We start from the raw sequence: 20,259 nt of genomic DNA on the forward strand, positions 1-20,259 counted from the left end.
CAGTGGGACTTGTTAGAGCTTTGAACTTGCGGATGAGGCTGTCCCTGGGGCTGCTGGGCTGATGGTACCTGCTACGCCTGACCCACTTACAGGCTCTTTCAGAAGGTGGATTAAAACCTTCGCAGGACATTGTCATGCCCTGAAATCCCAACAGGAGTAGGTCTCCGTGACCTGTGATTCATCTTTAGGGTATTTGAGGGGTCACGCGTCATACGGTAATGCTGTTGATGCCTGCAGTTTTCACCCAGGCATGAGTCACAGGTTAATTCTCAATAAATAGACTAAGAGTTCTTAGTGGTGTGACCGGAGCTTTCAAATCCAGAGGTATTTTGCCTGGTGGAGTTTCGAGCAAGTTCGTGCAAGAGCGCCCGCCGCCGCCCCCCAGGACCTGGCTTGTGGTGTCCCGCGGAGGCACGTGTTTGAGTGTCTTCCCTCTTGCAGTTAGCATGCTCCCCTCCGGCTGGGCTAACAGCGGGGAGGGACGGAAACGATATTGGCCTTTAGGAGAATTCTTTTAGCAGAAGTGAGTCAGGCGTTTGCGTCTGTGTTCGAACCGTCCGTCTCTCCGTCTGTCCAAGGCCCCTGTGGACTGATAGAAAATTCAGTGCTGGGGAGAAGACTGGTTTCTCCCTGAGCCTAAGAGAGGTGACCTCAAGCTGACATAACAGAGGAAACTGCTGTGCTCTCAGTTGTCAGACTCTCAAGGCACCGGGAGCCCTGGCGTCCCGTCCAGAATGGATCCAGGAGCCGAAACCCACCCAGGACCAGAACTGAGCGGCCCTTCTGAAAGGACTGGGAAGTGGAGTCATTGGCAAAACAAACGGCGGCTTCCCTTCCCAGAATTCATATTCCCTTCAGTTCTCGAGACCAACCTTACCATCTCTCCGTTTCTTACCTTCCCTCTGTCCGCCCTTTCTCTGTCTTTCCTGCCCCCCCTCCCCTCTCCCCTCCTCCCCTCTCCCCTTCCTTCCCTCCCTCCCTCTCCTTCTCCCTTCTCTCCACCTCTCATTCCTCAGCGCTAGGTCTGTGTGTGACTAGAGCCCCTGGTGGACACGTGTGGGCCCCTGGGCCCTTTACACACCCAGATGCCTGCGCCTTCTAAGAATTCCACGTGGCTGTGCCTGCGAGGGACCTTTCATCTGTGGCTCTGCTTGTGTGGCCGGCCCGACGGTGTTTAATTCTACTTTACGGTTTTTCTCTAAAGGCAGGATATTAGTGAGCCTGGGATGGGAAGAAAGTGAGAGAGAGCTCTGGGGAGGGGTCTAGCTAACCCCATGTTGCCTCATTACACGTGCGCGGAACCGTTCAGAGGACCTCATCTCTCGGTCCCCGAGCCACAAGGCTGGCCTTTCCCGGGGGGGCTGTTATCGGATCCTTAAAGCTCCCTGGTGGTGCTGCTCCCCCACCTTCGCCTCTTCCCGCGTGGTCTTCTGACGGCCCGTGGATCACCTGCTGGCCCGGGGAAGAATGCTGAGTTGTTTTCCCACTCAGGCCCTGGCCTTGGTGCCCGCATTTATTGTCTCGCGTGCTGCCAGTGTAGGGACCTCCAGTCCAGACCTTTCCGAATGGATGGGGAGTGTGTGGAGTTTGGGGGGCCATCTGGAAGGCTACCTGCTGGCTCCGCGTGGAAGTGGCAGCTGGGGACTTCGGCACCCGGGACTCGTCCCTTAGATCTCGCCACGGGGCAGAGGCCTCCGCCAGGGCACCTGTTCTGCGTCCTTCCCACATTCACACCTGCGTCTCCAGCGAAAGCCCCGGGGCGCCGTGCCCCTGCTGTTCACTCTTAGTCCACAAAGGTCTCTTCTCTCCACCCCCTGCTTCTCCCCAGAGCTCAGTTTTTCCCGTGCTGGCTTGTCTGGCGAAGGCGACAATCGCCACATCCTGTCTTGGTGTCTAAAGTACTTGGGACGTGTAAGTCAGTGCTATGGAGCCGTTTTCCCAAAAGAGCAGCTGGAGAGCCAAGGTGAACCTAATACACGGAAACCCGAACAGCGTCAGTGATGAGACGTGTGCGTGAATCTCCCTCTAGGTGACCCACTTGAAGGCGGGAGGCCGGGCCGGGGGTGTTTCTGTAAGAAACGCGAACATGCGCCTTGTCCGTGCGTTGGCTGAAATAACCGATTCTGTGGGATGAAACCGCAGGTTTGTTCTGATCACCTTGCGGCTGTTTTAAAACATCCTGAAGCAGCTGCCTGGGGATAGGACAAAGGGACGTACAATCAGAGGCCGGCAGGAGCCCCCCATTTTCCTCACCGTAACACCCGTGTGCTTCGGACGACCTTCCCAGGACGCCACTGGCACTGTGCTTGTCACCTCTGATCCGTCTTTCTCTCCTTCTGCTTTCAGCTCGGGGACCTGCTGCAGAAGTTACAGTTCGTCATGACATACGTGGCTCCTTGGCAGATGGCGTGGGGCTCCTCGTTTCACGTGTTTGCTCAGCTCTTCGCCATCCCTCGTATCCTTTGTGCTGCTGCTTTCAGCCCCATTTCTTGGACGCAAGCTTTTCACTGGCCCGGCAAGGAAAGGACATTAGCGTCTTTACCATCACATTTTAATGGGGACGGGCAGGCACTCTGGAGTCCCTTCCGGCCACGGAGCCGTAAAAGATGGTCCCTAATTCTGACCTCCTCCTGCTTATGCATATTCAGGAGTTACTTTGTTTTTTCCTGATTCTTCCATTTCCCATGCCCAGATCTGCACTAAGTGATCCTGTCTTTTAAGTGGAAAATTACTGCTTAAATGATTCCATTGACTTGTGCAAAAGGGTGTAAAATCGATTTGCTATATTTAAACACTATGGGTGGGGTCGATGTAGTCAATATGTTATTACAGATTTTATAACATATTATGATATAGTTTGGTTGCTATATACTTAATAATATTAAAAAACCCAGAATTAAGTGCAAACAGAATTACTCCAATGCTTTGAAGACTAAAACCATAATTTGTAGTTTTGTTTTGCAGTTGCTATTAGCCGAGCAACTTAGCTTTATCATTTGTAGTTCATTAGGCTTCCTATTTTTAAGTGTTTTCATCATGAGAATTAGTTTTAATTTACTTCAAAACAAATGTGAGCTGCTCCGTCTAAAGATCACTTTGATGCACTAAAGTGTGTGTGTGTGTTGGGGAGGGGGGAGCGAGAGTGTGTGTATGGGGCGATAGGAAGGGGGGGGAGAGTGAGGAATACAAAACAATCTTGAGAAGGGAGATTAAACAAAAATATCCTTGAGCCAGGCCTACAATTTGCTGCCCTCAAAGCTTTTCCTTCCCTCGGATTTAACACTTTTTAAACTTCTGTTTCCCAGGATGTGGTTGAGGGCTACCTGCACCAGGACCCCTGGACCAGTTTGCTAAACAGATCCCTGAGCCTGGCACAGACTTTTAACATCACATTTCAGGGGGTGGATCCTGGGATCCCCCTCTTCACAAGCCTCCCAGGTGGTTCACACCCCCTGATGAGTGTGACCCAGTTCTAGGCCCTGGCATTGCATTGTGGGTGCTGTTGGCTAGTTTGGGGGACTGTTCAGCTTCTTTTCCACACATTTGTAAGGAGTCCCTGGGACCTGAACTTTGGGCACAGGGATGGAAATATACTTGGGGTCATCATTAAGTAATACCATAGTCTAGATTTAAAAAAAAAAAAAATTAATGCTCTCTTCCAGCTATATCTGTTAAAAATAAAACGTTTTTAAAGCATACCAAGAGCCGGCCTCACAATGCCCATTGTTCTATGTTCTATTCTTATACCCATACTGATATTTCTAACTTTTTCCAAGGTTATTTGGCAGAACACGCTAAGGAAAAAAAGCGGCCAAAGAGTGAGCTTGTGCACTGCCCTTTCCTTGAACTGCATCCGTTTTCTATAGCACCAGTAATTTCAGTTTTTCTAACAGTCTTTTCAAACAAAGGCAAAGAGAGAGTTGATTTTTATTTATTTCTGAATTATGTCTAAGGCATCCTGTCTAGAATTTAAACCCCATTTATTTATTTTATTTTTTATTTTTTAAATATATCTTTATTGATTTCAGAGCGAGGAAAGGAGAGGGAGAGAGAGATAGAAACATCAATGAGGAGAGAGTCATTGCTCGAGCCTGCAACCCGGGCATGTGCCCTGACCGGGAATCAAACCCCGATCTCCTGGATCCTACGTCGACGCTCAACCGCTGAGCCATGTCCGGCCGGGCGAAACCCCATTTATTAAATGAAAATTATTAGATTGGTGCCCATTTGGGTTGAGGGGTTGCACTAAGAATTTAAAACCTGAAGCTATGCCTAACCGGTGTGGCTCAGTGGTTTTTCATCAACCTGTGAACCAGGAGGTCACTGTCCGATCCCCGGTCAGGGCACATGCCCCCCGTTTGTGGGCTTGATCCCCAGCAGGGGGTGTGCAGGAGGCAGCCGATCAGTGACTCTCTCAACATTGATGTCTCTCTTTCTCTCTCCCTCTCCCTTCCTCTCTGAAATCCATAAAGACGTATCTAAATAAATAAAACCTGAAGTTATGATTCTCACTTTCATCCTCCCTTTGGTTGCAGGTCAATCTGTAGCACTTCCTGTGGTTATTTATTCCTTGTTAGGAGACTTCGGTGATGAGAATTACTCCTCATAGTGTCACAGCTGAATTAAGACCAGCCTGGGAGACATAACTCCGATTACCGGCCCCCTATGTGTGCCGGGCGCTCTCACACAGGCGTCTAGTGTTTCCTAAATAAAAGCAGCACTAGCCTGCATCTCGGGCGGCACAGGCGCTTGTTAAATCTAAGATTTCCTGATGGGTGGACTCACTCTCTTAAGAAATTAAATGCATGGAGCTGTAGGTCCTGTTGGCGTTTGGTGGTTCTGTTTGGAACATTCCCTGCACTGTTCCTAAAACTAACTCTTTGGTGACATCCACTTCCTCCCGTCAGAGGGACCATGCAGCTGATTGACAGTCACTCCAGCAGTGTGACGGCCACCGCAACTGATTGACGGCCACTGCAGCCATGGGCGGCTGACAGGCCTTCAGCTCCCCTCCCATTATCCAAGGACACCTCCCGACCCTTGACCAGCTGCAAGGGTAGATATTGCTGTTTGGAATCCAGCGTCATATCCAGCAGGATACAGTGGGATAAATGGTTTAGGAACCTGGATAAATAGGCCATCAAGACAAAGCTATCAGATTCCTAAATGCCAGCCCTGGATCTTGAGCAATTTTGAAAAGTTAATTATTTTATCGCTCTATTAAGAAGCTGTGGGTCCATTCTGGCATTGAGAGGGGACTAACTTGTTCCGCTTTGGAACTGAATTAGCTTTCCGGCCAGCAGGGCGCTGTGTAGTAATTTGCTTTTTCCAGTTCTAGCATGTTCCCTCCCTCGGTAGCCTGTCAGTTTCCGAGCTGCTAACCCCCAGGGAAAGACGCCGGTGTTCACCCTTTTCATACGTGTAGAGACGATGCAAGACCGTTGTCTTCTAACAATCAGACAGACTCAGCCACATCACCTCTGCCGAGGGTGTATACTGGGGTGGCTGCTTTCTATTCCTTTTGAGCTTCTGATTTTTTTTTTTTTTAACTCTAAGTATTGGCATTGATGTTGTCATTTTAAATGTACTGAGACACAAGGAAGTTTTGAAAGGTGTTGCCGTGGACCCGTTAGGTTGCCTCCTGGCTCTCATGGTAGGACATAAAGAGGCTGCTGTCTCAGGTCCCTGTTCCTCGGCACTGCCTTAGTGATGATGGTCAGTCTTACATATTTCCCCAAGTGTGCTGTATTTATTTATTGTCCTCAAATAAAATAACCCCTGAGGCCATCTATTCTCTTCTGCCCTGCCTCTGACCTGTGAAATTTCCTTTCCTTTCCTTTCCTTTCCTTTCCTTTCCTTTCCTTTCCTTTCCTTTCCTTTCCTTTCCTTTCCTTTCCTTTCCTTTCCTTTCCTTTCCTTTCCTTTCCTTTCCTTTCCTTTCCTTTCCTTTCCTTTCCTTTCCTTTCCTTTCCAACGAACTTTATTTATAGCTTAACACTACTTTCCTCACTTACTCCTTAATTTCTGGGTAATTGTTCCTGGCACCATAAAATGGACAACATCATCTTTGGGGAAATGTTGGAAACTGAGAAGAGCGATGCCAGCTCCTCAGCGTCCTGCCCAGCCCCAGCCCCAGCCCAGGCTCTACTCAGCTTTGGTTCCCTGCAAGCCCCACAGCGCCCCCTGTCACCTGGGGGTGTGACGCGCCCCTCCTCCCACTAGGGAACCCCTCTGTCACCCCACCTTGCCTTATCACATTTTTTCAGTCCCTTTACTCAATGACATCTTCCATGTGGTTCCCTTTTCTTCCAGGGACACGGGGCGTCATTGATTTGGAGTGTTTGTGACCCGGGTATTAGATATTTTTAGCTTTCAGATGAGCAGGAAGCTGATGGGCGATAACAGATACCGCGGTAGCATGCTGTTCCGCAGTCCTCCGTGTGAACCCAGGTCGAAACAAAAGGAACTGGATTTAAATCGTAGCACAATAGAGGTATTTTTTATACCCAAACAGTTCAACACCAGAATGGATTCTTAATGGAGGATCTGTCTTTTCACTCCTGAGGGTGTTTACAGGAAGGCAAAAATAAAGACACAGTTAAGGCCTGAAGCAAAACCCCGAGCTTCCGTCTAGGAAAACGCGTGGGGAGGTGCCTCCCAGCACAGGCTCACGCCTTCTCTGTGTTTGTAAGTGGGACTCAGAAGGACCCGCCCCCCGATCCCCATCACATCACCTGAGCCAAGCCGCGGACAAGGCGTGAAAGGCACCTTGGAGCCCGGGTTACTTCTGTCTTCCGATCGGTAATGAGACAGCGTCTTCCTCTCCGTGCCAGGCACTGCCCTTTAACGTTTTGAACTTGGGCTAAAGAAATGAGACCTCCATTTGCACGTCAGCGAGAAAGAGGCACGTGTCCCCTTGCAGGTGGGTGGCGTAGCCTTGGAGGAGGTCACGTCAGGCCTGTGGCAAACCCTCAGCCCTGGGACAAGGGCAGCATGCCTGGGGAAGGCCTGGGCAGCCTGGTCCCCTCGACCTCTGCCATCTCTTTCTCCTCCAACCACAGGTCCCGCCCTCCCTCTTGCTTCCAGTTGGCATCTGGAAGAAGTTCGCTGATGATGGAGTGGGACTGGGGAGGGACCAGCCCTTCTGGCACCTCCTCCAGATTTCCAGAGACCAATCGGGCTTAAGCCAAAAGTTACAGCTGTACTAGTTTTAATATTGAATAGTTGTGTTTCTGGTCAACCAAGATGCGTAAAAGTGAGACACGCCAGTAAGTGAGAAACCCACAGAGAGTGCAGTGACATGACACCCCACAGCAGGCTGTGTCTTCCTGTCACGTTTCTAGCTTGTAACCTGGACATGACCATATGAGTTCAATTGATAATAAAGAACATATATTTTTGAATAGTGGGGAAAGGTTCTTTGAGAAACAGAGATGCTACCTTCCCAAACAATGCTATTTACTTATTTTAGAAGGTATAATTTAATTTTAATTATTTATAAAGCTACTTAGTACTTTAGTAAATGTACCACCATGTGTTTTGTTCAGCTAATGATATCTTAGTAAAAAAGACATCATTGTTTTCAAACCCGAGATAGTAAATCTTGGTCATGAATCATGCCAAGGCTGCTGGGGATTTTATGAGAATTGCTGGACATCGTGGTGGTGAGGCCTTTCAGGATGCCCCTGGAAGTTTTATTCCAAATATGCACGTAGAGAGGGCACCTGCACGCCCGCCTTTCCTGGGTGAGAAAATGGCTTCCATGTGAACTAGTCAAGATCTTAAATGATATTTAGAAATAGAACCATGAAACAATTTTTTGCCTTAACTCAAATCTCCCAGATTCTGCCATACTTTTCTTCCAGACGGTTGCCACGGCGATCTTTTCTACACCACTGAGCCCATTTCTCGGCAGCGTCATTTTCATCACGTCCTATGTCAGGCCAGTGAAGTTCTGGGAAAAAAGCTACAAGTAAGACGCTAAACTTGCTGCTGACTTGCTGCGCTAAGATTTGTGCTTCAGGAGGCCCCAACCTTCCTCTTCGCCCAGGTCGGGGGCCCTTGCTTTGCTCTGCTGGGTGGGTGGGGGTTAAGCATGTGTCTAGCAGGTGGCTCCCCAGCCCAGGGGCTCACTCAGCACAGGGGCTCTGGGGCTCCTGGTGAAACACGGCTGATGGCACGTCTGCCGCTGGGAGCTCCCAGGTCTCGCCAGCGTGGAGGAGAGTTTCCCTGTGAATGTGTGTCGCTGCCTCCGGGGAAGGTGGTCTGAGGCCATTGTCATGCCATCCGATGTGCAGGGACAGCCCCTGGATGGCACAAGTTCCCTCGGGGAGCATGCCAGACGTGTCACGTGCTTGTGTACTTGTGTGCACGCATCGCCGCAGCTCCACCAAGAGCAGCGCTTTTCTGAGCACCACTAACTGGTGGGACGGGGTTTGTGTGCGTCGTCTTGACCCTTTGGACTGGACACCGGACGGCTCCTCAGGTGGACGGGTGGAGCGGGGCAGCCGTTTCTTAAGGGGAGATGAGGAGAGGAGTGTTCACTATGTGACTTTCAAGAACTTTAAATAATGTGCGGGGAGGGGTCTGAGAGCAGCTGCAGGTTCCACTGAGGCCGGGGCGTCGCTCGTGTGCAGGGCAGGACCCCCTCTCCGATTGCCTTGGCCCTGAGTCTCTGGCCATGCCTGTGCAGGGCCAGAGACCCAAGTCCATCTCCGGTAGGACGTCCCCATTTTGCATGACTCTGGCCCTTTACAGTGTGCCCTTATGTCGCACAGAAGCCAGCATTATGTCGGGACACCTGTGACTCTGTTTCTCCATCGGATGGTTTATGTGGTTGTAAAATGAGCGTCGTTCTGGGACAGACAATAGGGCCACCAGCCCCCGGGCTCACACCTCACCACTACCACTCAATGCTGGGTCACCTCAGGCTTCGCAATCCTCTTCTGTAAAATGGGCCAACAATAGGGGAGGGTGTGAGTTCATATAAGTAAAGTGCCTGGACCAGGGTCTGGCACAAAGGAAATGCCACGTGAGCCTGCGGTGGCCCGATTCCACCCTGACCTCTGCATAGGAGCCTCTGTCCCCATGTGGCGCAGCTGACAGCTGTCGTCATGACTGTGTCCATCCCATCCCTGCGAGCTCACATGTAGGGGGCCGTGGGAAAGGGACCCAAACCAGAATGCCATGGCAACCAGTGCTGGGACCGCAAGGAGGTCGGGGGCCCCGTGTTCCTGGCAGGTCCCTGATATTCTCGGAGTGGTGGGCGTTTTGCAGGACAAGGGAATTTGTCTTGAATTTTACACATAAAGAAGAGTCCCCTCTGCGTTTGTCTAAAGGGACCTCATGCATGTTTCCTGAGCCAGAGGATGATAGTGAACTGCCAGCGCTGGCCTGTCTTTAAGCTCTGTCGGGAGAAACAGTTTGGGGGCCTTTTGGAGCTCGGAACACCAGGCCTCTGGACGGTGCAAACGCTGTAAACAGGACGAGTGGCGTCGGCTCTTAGCAGTGGGAAAGTGCTTGGTATTTTAGCTCGATACACAATACAGTAGATTTCTCTGTCCCCTGTTCTCTTTTTTTTCTTTTTTTCTTCTTTATTGATTTCAGAGAGAGGAAAGGAGAGGGAGGGAGAGAGAGAAACATCGATGATGAGAGAGTCATTGATCGGCTGCCTCCTGCATGCCCCCCACTGGGGATCGAGCCCACAACCCGGGCATGTGCCCTGACCGGGAATCGAACCCTGATCGCCTGGATCCTAGGTCGATGCTCAACCGCTGGGCCACGCCAGCCGGGCTCTGTCCCCTGTTCTCAGACGGGTTGGGAACAGGTCTTTCTGGCCCAGGAGGACTTGGCATAAGCAACGCACATCCCCGCTGAGCTGGGGAGGGTTTAGCTGCCCGGGTAGAAGGGAAGGGAAGGGTTTTGTGGGAGGTTTGCTGTAGGGAGGCGCCTGCGCATCTGCAGCTCGGGACGTGCCCCCGGCTCAGCCCCTCCCCGAGCCCAGCCCGCGCTGCAGGGCGGACTCCGCGTGGCTGTGGGCACTTGGCGTCGGCTTCCAGGGCAGGGCCTGTTTCTTCACTCAGCCTCACGGAGAGTCGGCTCTGCTGTGGGCCTCGGTGGAGCCGCCTGTTCCGTGTGGGAGGGGCCCCCTCTGGGCGGCCTGTCCGTGGGTGGGTGGCTGTGGGTGTGTCCAGCCGTGACCAGGTCTCAACAAAGGAGCCAAGGTGGACAAAATGTTTAGTCCACTGAGGGGGGACGTTCCTGAACGCAGTCAGCGGAAGGCCTGCTGTCACCTGTGTTAAGCATGGGAATACAGAGTCCCCTCTGCTTAGATCAGGATGGAATCCAGAGCCCGGGAGGGTTGGGTACCAGGGAAGGAACGGCAGGAAATCTCATCTGGATGCCCGAGAAGGCTCTGGAAGGCTCGTTCTGTCTCAAACTGTTTTATTTCAAATGCAGTAACTTTTGCTGTGCTTACTTGAGACTGAGTAGCTGGCCTCACCACCTTTATTTCAGTTTGATGCAAAGAAGCAGTTGGTTACTGTCATTGATTCTTTTCAATTGTTCACTAGTTGTCCCATCACTTTAAAAGGTCGGCTGAAAGACTCCTCTGGCGCCTTGCGAGCACATGCCCACGGGTGGCGAGGACACTTACGTGGTCCCCTCTCCTGGGCCTCCCCGCCGTCTCCCTCCCTTTTCAGTCCTCTGGTTTTTCCTTCAGGCTTTGAAAGCTGGCTCTGGGTTTTGCAGGCCTCCAGTGAGCCCTCCACTGCAATGAAACCGTCTTAATACTCCGAGGAGCTGATAAGTGAATCAGCAGCTACCTATAACCAGGGCCCGTCGCTTCCCAGCGTGGGCTGTCAAAATCTGCAGGCTTTCCGGTTCCCCGGAGCTGCTCCTCCCTGGGGCAGACGACACACGTGTCATCTCCCCCCTAACTGACCTGCTGTCTAGTGCTCTCGTGGGGCCAGGCTATGTCCTGCCTCAGCAGCCCAGGGGCTGCCAGATTGGACAGCACAGACGTGGACCCTCCTCGGTCTGGGTCTCGCCTCCCGGCCTCTCTCACTCGGCGCTGTTTGGTATCACACGCGTTCTGTGGGTGTTTCTGGATGCGCCCTGCCTCCAACTCATCCCACCCACACCCCCCACGGGCAGAGGGAGAAGTTATACTGCACCTCCTGATGGATGAGAGGTGAGGTTCAGGGGACTTGCAGGTGGAGAGGGACCATTGGAGTCACCTTTGGAAAATAATTTTGCTCTGTGGCCATCAGCGAATTCTCCCCAGGGTTGGGTGGAGACGGTACTTGCCTCCAGGCCTGGGCTTATTTCTCACCTTTGTGCCTCTGAGCGTGCACATAGTAGGTGTTCTATAACTGTTTCTTAAATGAATTGAGTCCAACAGTATTGTGTAGACGGGAAGGGAATCTCAGGCTGGGTTTCGTTCGCCATTGTTAGGAAGTTCAGTTAAGCCGATGTTCTCCTGACAAGTGAGGGCTTTAAGCTCCGCCTTGACGAGCTCTGCCCGGTGCCCCGTTAACTCACAGGCGGCGAGAGCGAACGCGCTGCAGACAGTGCCCTTGTTTATAAACCCCTGGTGTCCGAGCGCTTTAAAGAGCTTTAGAATCACGTTCCGATGTTATTATTCATCGTCCTTCCCTTTACATATAAACAGTCACTAAATAACCAAACTTTGTCATTAAGATGAAACACATGTTGAGGTTAGAAAGTATTTGACTCATGTCCCTGGAACCCCGGACGATGTCTTGCTTCCGAAGGAGGTAACTGTCTTCGGCCCTAAAGAATGGAAGTTCCGCTGACATTGACTTTGTAAAGTCTACAGCACCGTTGCTGTAAGAAGACACAGGGCAGCCGCCTGAAAGGCAAGAGCAGCTTTCACAGTCTCTGCCTCGTTCTCCAGGTTGTTTTTAAGACGCTAAATCGCTTCGGGCATCATCCCGTCAGCAGATACACGCCGAGCATCTCTGAGGGCCCCGGGCCAGGCGCTGACCAGAGGAATCAGCCTGTGTCTCTGGGCTGCATGCGGAGCCCTCGGTCCCACCCCCGACCGACGGCAGGAAGACCGTCAGTGCTTCCTCCTCAGGTTTCCTGAGCGACGGCGGTTCATCCGAAAGGCGAGCCCTGTGGCCAGTCAGACCTGATCGAAACCCCAGCCCGTTTGTGCGGTTAGGTGTTTGACTTTGGGAAATTACTGAGCCCGTGAGCCTCCGTGAACTCGTCTGTGAAATGGGTGCATAGTGTCGCTGTGCGTCCCAGAGCCATCAGCGCCGGGAGAGGCAGCCATGCCTCTGCACAGCGCTCCTGTCCGAATCTCCCCCACTTTGTTCTCTTTCCCTGTATTTCTATCTCCTCTCATTCGCCTTCTAATCCAGTGATGTCTGGACATGTGTTACGTATTCTCGCAACCTGCGTGAAACCCGTTCTGGATGGCCGGACACAGTCATGTCCGCCAGCGACCCCCCAGGCCCGTGCTGTGAGTCTCCCGGCCCAGGCACTGTGCTTATTTTGAGTCTCACTGGTCGCAGCACCGGGTCCGCTCTGCGAGTATCACAGGGCCTTCGAGGGAAGGCAGGCTCTCTGAGGCCCCACGGTTTTGTGGTTTATCATACAAGAAAATACGTGACCAGAAGATTTCAGCTGGTCTCAGTGGGTTCGCATCAGTCGTACTGTGTTGTTTCCCAGCCCCTTCGCGGGTTTGTAATCTAGGACCGAGGCTAGATGGACCCTCGGAGTAACAGAAGCCCCCGCCCCTGCCCCCATGTACCTCCGGCCCCTGCCCCTCACTGGGCGGCCTGGTGAGCTTTGTCTGCCACATGGTGGGCTCTTCACAGAGCTAAATCTGCTCCTTGTGGTGTCACTTGGACTCCACAGTCACTGGATACACCTGCTGATCCTGGTGATCAGCAACCAGCGTCCTCTTGGCTCGGACACAATCCACCCTTGAAGCGACCCCCCAAGCTTGAAGGCAGCTCGCCTCCCCTTCTCTCTCTCTCCCTGAGGCTCAACGGCCCTAATTGTCCTTGTGTAACGTGGCCTAGACCTTGGGCGTCCGAGCTGCCCTCATCCAGATGTTTGCTGGGCAGACCCCCCCCCCTTCCTGAACCGCTCCAGATGTCAGCAACAGCAGAGGGACCTGTGACGTTCTTGGAGCCAGATGCCCTGTTCTCATTCGTGCCTCTTAAAACCTAAAACCTCTCAATTATTATCAAAGTGCGGCCAAGCCAAGTTTTCACCATTCCAGCCTCGTGTGTGTGTGTTTTACTGAAAAGCAGAAATTTACCGTTCCTCTATCAACTCTCAACTTATGGCTTTAACTGCACATTCCTGGCGATCAAGGCCGAGTTCAGTGTCTTCCCTCCTCTGTCCAGCCCCTCGCATGTGCACCTGCAGGTGGGGGTGCCTGTCACTACCTGGCCTTCCCTCGGGATCTATCGGTGATGATAAACCGGCCAGAGCCTGGTGCCCGACTTGGTGAGGCAGCCAGAGAGCTCACCTCACATTAGTTTTTACCTTTTAGGAGTGGAGAGGACTTCTCTGGCTGTCCTCTACCCACTGCGCTGTTAAAATCATGGCCTGTGAAATCTGCTTAAAGCATTGAGCTTCTCTAAAGGCAGTTTTTTCTTAGGTACAAAGCAGGAAGCAACTATGGCATATGAGTTAATAGTGAAATCAACACTATAATTAAAATGTGCAGTTATGCAGCGGAGGGATTTATAGTGTTCAACTTTCGATTTACCCCCTAGTTTATTTGGGAATTGGTGCCAAGTACCAGGACATACTTAGATTAGAGAGAACAGTCACGAGCTCCTTCACCTGATGCCCCGGGCTGTTCGGGCTGTGACCCACCCCCAGGAGTGTGTTGGCGTCGCTATGTTATCAATAATGACGATGACAAAGGTGTGGGAGCGAGGCAGCCGCCGTGGGGGTCACAGTCATGAGCCTCTGCTCTCTGTGTCTGCTGAACACCTGCTGACCTCAGATATATTCATTCTTGTCCCCGCACCCACTCTGGATGTAGGATTTCATATTTTCTTTTTACAGACCAGGAAAAGAAAATTCAGGGAAGTTAAATAACTTTGCCAAGGTCACAGAACAAGTCCACGGCTGAGCCAAGATACTAACCCAGGTCTGGTCTTCAACCCCGAGCCCCTCTCATTACGTCTCAGGGCCTCTCAGAGCCCCCCTCCACCCCCTGACACACGTGTACACACACGTGAGTGATGCCGGTTAAAGCATCTGCTCAGGACTAGAAATAGAGGTGCCTTCGTAGGAGCCTTTCTGGAAGGGAAGGTGTCCACAGCCCGGGGCCCAAGCCAGGTACCAGAGTGGCTTCCTTCAGTCCCCGAGGGACACTCTCTGCAGCCCCTCCAGGGACCAGGAAAGTGCCGGGGCTGCTGAGACAGACTGTCCCTGTCACCTCAAAATGCTCCTCAGAAGCAGGCATTGGTTCCAAACCTCACGTCGGACCTCTGGAAGGTCAGAACCAACACGGCCCACCAGGGCCGTTCTTAGAGCCACGAGGCCGAGCTTCCACACGGCCGCAGCTGGACCACAGGAGGCCCGTGGCTCAAAAGGACGGGGCCCCTCTCCAGGCTGTCGGGGGGCTTGAGGAGGGGCCATTCGCGAGATCTGGACAAGCCATCTGCTCTCACGTGTGTCTTCCCCAGTTCCTACGGGGACTTCCTGGTGCCTCCCGGTGTCCCCGAGCCAGGGGGCCAGGTCTCAGGGCCGCCTCCCTCTCGAGGCCCAGGTTGTGTGCTGTAGCCCAGCCCAGGTCCCAGCAGCTCCGGACGCCAGCTAGAGGAGTAAGGGGCATCCCTTCGGGTGTGGCCTGCTGCCTCCAGCGCGTCCAGAGCCACCTGTGAAAGGGATCGGGAAAGGCCCTCACTTTTCCTAGAAGCCAATGGCAGGTCTTGGGGGATCCCCCCCAGACGGGACACAGAGCGGTTTGGACGCATGTATGAATGTGAGAGTTCTGGGTGGTTTAAAAGTTCTTGGGAGTCACTTGGAGACTGTGTGCTTGTCTACTGGTAAAAGGGAGGTGTCCAGGGGTTGGCAGGGCTTAGCTACCCAAGCCCACGTCAGGCTGGATGGCAGCGGTCCTGGGTCTTACAGGCACAGCCAGGGTAGGAATACGAACCAAGCCTTGAACTTCCCAAAGAAACAGAAGTAAAGCTGCACCAGCAAGAATCGTTCCTGGTTACGCCTGGTGAAACGGGCTGGCAGGACGGCCTGGGGGCCAGCGTAGCTCGAGAGCTGACGTCGGTGAACCTCAGCCAAGCCGCTGGGACACGCGGGCCGACCGCAGGCCTACGGTGCTGGGCGCCCGCCTCGTCCCTCATCCCGCTCCAGTAAAACTTAGCTCTGCGTGAAAAGTGTCCTGGACGTTATGCCACAGGCAAGCAAGAGACGGACAAGCAGGTGAGCCTGCGGCCGAAAGGGCCACCTCACAGAAAGACAAGGTGTGAAGCCCCGAGTCCTGGAGCCCTGTTGCTTCTGCTTGGGACTTTGGGGTGCAGGACCTGCACGAGAAGAGGACCCTCTCTTTCCCCCTGGACTTGGAGGCATGGGACGCAAGCCTGATGCTGCTGGCAGCCTTCTTGTCCCTACAAGGTGAGAACTGCCGCAAACACAGAGGAAGGTGGAGCCGAGGGACATGGAGAATGGTTTTGATGACACCACCCTAGCCCCCTTTCAGCTGGGGAGCCAGTGGATTCCACAGTTTGCTTAAGCCATTTCCAGCTGGGTTTTCTGTCCCTTGGAAAAAAAAAAAAAAAAAAACTATTAAAAGCAGGTGATGGCTTTTACTCAGGGGATCCTCCCCCAAACCTTTTAAAATATATATATATTTTTATTGATTTCAGAGAGAGGAAGGGAGAGGGAGGGAAAGAGATGGAAACATCAATGATGAGGGAGTCACTGGTCGGCTGCCTCCTGCAGGCCCCCACTGGGGATGGAGCCTGCAACCCGGGCCTGTGCCCTGACCGGGAATCGAACCCCGATCGCCTGGATCCTAGGTCGATGCTGAGCCGCGCCGGCTGGGTCCTCATACCTTTTTGACAGCAGAGAGGTGAGACCTTTGTCACCAGGGCCTCGGTGGGTGTAAACAGTGTAGAATGCCGAGAAGGCGCCCAGTGTCCGTCCCGTCGTACCTGCAGGGTCGAGCAGCGGAGCGGGAGTTCGAGCCTGCCCCCCTCTCTGGCCCCTTCCTCCACGGTCCCGCTCGGCCGTGGGTTTCTTCAGCTGGAATCCCAGGTCCGGGCGGGCGCAGTTATGCCTGAGAAACTAAATGATGAGCTTGGTCCCGTCCGCTGCCTTGGTGACAGATGAGGAAGCGCCCACACGTGCGTCCCCAGGGGAGAGGCGTGGCGCTTCAGGCGTGGTGACGAGCGACTGTGACAACCTATCGCTGAAGGATGGCGCTTTGGCGGGACCCCAGTGCCCTGACTGTTTCAGCAGCGCTGGTTTGCGCGCGTTCATTGCGCCCGGTGCGCCGTTTCCCCGGGGCTGCCACGCCCCGCAGAGCAGTCGGGGGACTGAGAGTGCAGGTGGTGACCGGCCTGCACCTGCAGGAAGGGCTCCGCCCGCGCACCTGCCCGGCTGTCACGCTGCTGCCTCCAAGGGCCGGTCACCCAGGAGCGCGGCTCTGTGCCTGAGTCAAGCTGATGGGGCGCTGGGGGGGGGGGGCCGCGTGCGAGCCCGGCTCAGCGGGAGGCCGGCGAGGAGGGTCCCCAGCTGCCCCAGCTTCAGGGAAGGGTCGGTCGGTGATGGGACTGGTTTATGCCAAACACGGGAGGCAGGAAATCGTCAGCTGTTAACTCTGCGCTGTCTCGAACCCGTTCACTGTGCAGCTCGCGGGCACATGTGCTGGGCATTTGTCGGGCACATGGAGGCGCTTGGACGGGTCTTCCCCGTGATGGGCACGCTCAGCGGGCATGCGCCTGGCCACACTCCCGTCACTGACGGCGTCGGCTGGGGAGGCCACTTGGGTCCGGGGCTTCTGCATTGAGGCTCCCGGTTAGAAATCTCCCCCCAGCATTCTGGAGACCAGGCGCGGCTCCTTTTGCCTTGTTTCCCGAGCATCTTCCCAAGACTGACTCTAACCCGGCTTTGCGGAAGCGAAGCGTTGCCCAGGCCTTGCATGTGGTGCTGCTTCGCGGCGCCCAGTGGTCTTGACGGACCGGTGAAATGGGTACATTATGGGAAATAGGAGGCCGGGCTTGCTTTCCCGTCGCTCTGGAAACATCCATCAGCGCCGCCCGTCACGCCTGGATCTCTGTTTGCCCTCTGTGGACACGAAGAAGTAGGCTGAGGCTCCCCTGCAAGGGTCTTTAAATAAAAATGACCAGAAATAGGGAAACAGTCACATACAGGAGAATTAGGGAAAAAAATTACCTAATAAAAATAAGGATAATTGACTGTATTACATTCCTTTTCTATTTTGCTATGTCTTACTATGTTACATTAAAAAGCTTATTTGTGCTGGAGGTTGCATAGTTGGGGCTTTTCTTCCTAGAGACAGGGAGGCTTTGGAGAGAGGTTACTTAGAGTTTGGGGGGAAAGGAAGGAAAGAAAGTTCTTAGTGAATTTTAAAGAAAATTGGGTAGAAAATGAAGTTTTTTGAAAGCCTAATTTTAAGAGAAATCCGAAATGATAGAATCCTAGCTCTCTAGAGCCACGTGGGGAACTTCTAGAAGGTGTCTCACTGCTGTCAAAGGACCCATTTGGGGGAAAGCTGGGGCGAAAGAAGGACACCTGGGAGACATGCATGAGCTGGGCCTGGAGTCAAGGTTCAGCACAATCTACTTTAGGATTTGAAAAATCATTTTGAAAATCATTGTCAGGATGAAAAAATACGATTTCTTTTTCCCCATTAAAAAAATGTCTATACCCAGATGGACCGATGTAGTGATACCAAGATAATTTTTCATTCACCTGGAGTCGTTCCTTCGTCCCCTGAGTGACTGCCTGCCCCGGGCTGGAGCGAGTCTCTGCTGGGTTAAGCAGTGGGCAGGAGCAGATCCGGCTGTGTATTTTAATTTCCCACCCACAGCTCTGTTCTGTGTTTGGTTGCCCTTTTATGCACTCAGAAAACTGGGAAGCACAAGAAGAAGCAATTCTCTCCTTTATACCCTCAAACAATTTAACAAATTATAAAGTAAGAAACAGAAATCAGGCTTCATGACAAAGATGCAGGCCCCTGCCTTAGCGTTAGTGCAATGTCTCCAGGCGAATCGTTTTCCATAGGTTACACCGCCACAAATAATGCAAACAGGACCTGCCACGCTTGCACGTAAGCCTGCTCTTCATTAATAATGTGAGCCAGTCTGCCTGACCGACAAGGTGCCTCAAGACAGGCGTAGAATTCGGAGCATCGCTTTAGTTTACCCTGATTTGTAACCGATTTTAAGATCAAATGCAAGCAAAGCACAGTGTGGTTATGCTGTGGGCGGGAATAAACGGAGGAGAGGTGACGTCCCTCTCGGTGGGAAATGCCACTGGGGTGATTTCATCCAGTGCCACACCCCTCGGTGACAACGCCGCGCCGTGTTTCAATGGCTTCATGTTTGGAGACTGTCCTCGAGCTGCTGTATCTCCCGAGACGAGAGGCCCTGGAAAGGGAAGGACCCGAGTCGGCTCATCGGGGCTGAGTGGGGCTGCGCAAGTAGCCGCCCTCCCTCTGTCGGGCTGACGCTTCTTTTCGCTGTGCGTGGCTGTCACCTTGACCACATTCTGTGCTTTCCACTAGTAACTGATAAAAAATAAATAGCTTCATCCCGGGGGGAAATTTCACCCACAACGCTAAATACCACACTGTCAAATAAATGACCGTGGCCTCTTTTTACCCAAGGAGGTAGCACCCAGAAGTCAAAACCGTAAGTGCAGGGGGAGAAACCAGCGGAGCCCTGCTCACTCAATACTCACGAATCAGCCACAATCCTCGGCCTCTCCGTTCATGCGATTCAGCACTTGGCTGACTTTGCCCAGCTGCGTGCAACTGGAATTTTTTTTTATTACTATTTTTATTAGTTGCACATGCACAACAAGAAGACACATGTTTCACCCCCTAAATATTTATGACTTTCCGGTGAATGAATAGTTGGACTTCACATCCTGTATTTGAAGGTTGGATCGGCTTGGAGTTTGGGGCTGAAATGCGAGAAGCAAGACCAATTTGAGATGTAAGCAAGTTAGGTTCGGGAATGAGAATCACCCGCGAACGCATCGTAGAAACTAAATTCAGACCTGCTCTTAGCTGTGGAGGTTTCTTAGTTAATTATTTTTAGCTAATGGTAGATTCAGATGCATTTGAGAGAATCCAGACAGAGGGATCCACCACAATCCTTTATCCGTTTAACAGGTGTTAACATCCTGCAAAACCATCCCACCCAGGGTATTAATGTTGACACAGTCAAGATTTCCATCACCACGAAGATCTCTCCTGGTGCCTGTGATAAACTCCACTCTTCCTTCCCGGACCCACCCCCTGCCTAACTCCGTCCCTATAATTTTGTCATTTTAAGAATGTTTCATGAAGGGAAACATGCATTATTTAACCTTGGGGGATTGGCCCATTCACCATAATTCACTGGATATTCTTGCAGGTAGTGGTATGTGTCAGTAGTTTGCCTCTTTTTATTGCTCAGTAGTGTTCCATGGTATAGACGTACCATAGTCTGCCGGACAACTCACCCATCGAAGGGCATTTGGGTTATTTCCAGTTTTTTATTATTATGAATGAAGCTGCTGTGGACCTTCAACTGCAGATTTTTGTGTGAATATAAATCTTCACTTCTCTGGGATAAGTGCCCAGGAATGCAATTTCTGGCTTGTACAGTAGGTGCTTTTTTGTGTGTTGTTGCTGTTATTTTATTAATCTTCACCCGAGGATATGTTTATCGATTTGAAAGTGCACCTGAGATGATAGATAGATAGATAGATAGATAGATAGATAGATAGATAGATAGATAGATAGATATAGATCAGTTGCCTCCCATACACACCCCAGCGGGGACTGAACCTGCAACCTGGGCATGTGTCCTGGCCAGGAACTGAACCTGCAGTCCTTCTGGTGCACAGGATTATGCTCCAACAACTGAGCTACCCGGCCGGGGCTTGTATGGTAGGTGTTTTTAAAGAAACTGCCAAACAGTTATTTTAGAGGAGCTATACCATTTTATACCCCGCCAGCAATGTATAAGTGATCCAGCTCCTTCACACCTTGACGGTATAGTGATGTTT

At 52.3% G+C, this 20,259-nt stretch overlaps 1 protein-coding gene across 1 annotated transcript in view; it reads left to right on the forward strand.

Moving 5' to 3' along the window:
- Nucleotides 1–20,259, forward strand: part of PCNX2 (pecanex 2) — a 194,302-nt gene that overhangs the window by 126,113 nt on the left and 47,930 nt on the right. Inside the window, exons 22-23 of the mRNA XM_016195999.2 lie at nucleotides 2,347–2,455; nucleotides 7,843–7,972. Coding sequence (XP_016051485.2) covers nucleotides 2,347–2,455; nucleotides 7,843–7,972 — 239 coding nt within the window. The remainder of the gene's footprint in view (nucleotides 1–2,346; nucleotides 2,456–7,842; nucleotides 7,973–20,259) is intronic.

The sequence above is a fragment of the Miniopterus natalensis genome, chromosome 21 (assembly GCF_054644295.1).
Source record: "Miniopterus natalensis isolate mMinNat1 chromosome 21, mMinNat1.hap1, whole genome shotgun sequence".
NCBI classification, from domain to species: Eukaryota; Metazoa; Chordata; class Mammalia; order Chiroptera; family Miniopteridae; genus Miniopterus; species Miniopterus natalensis.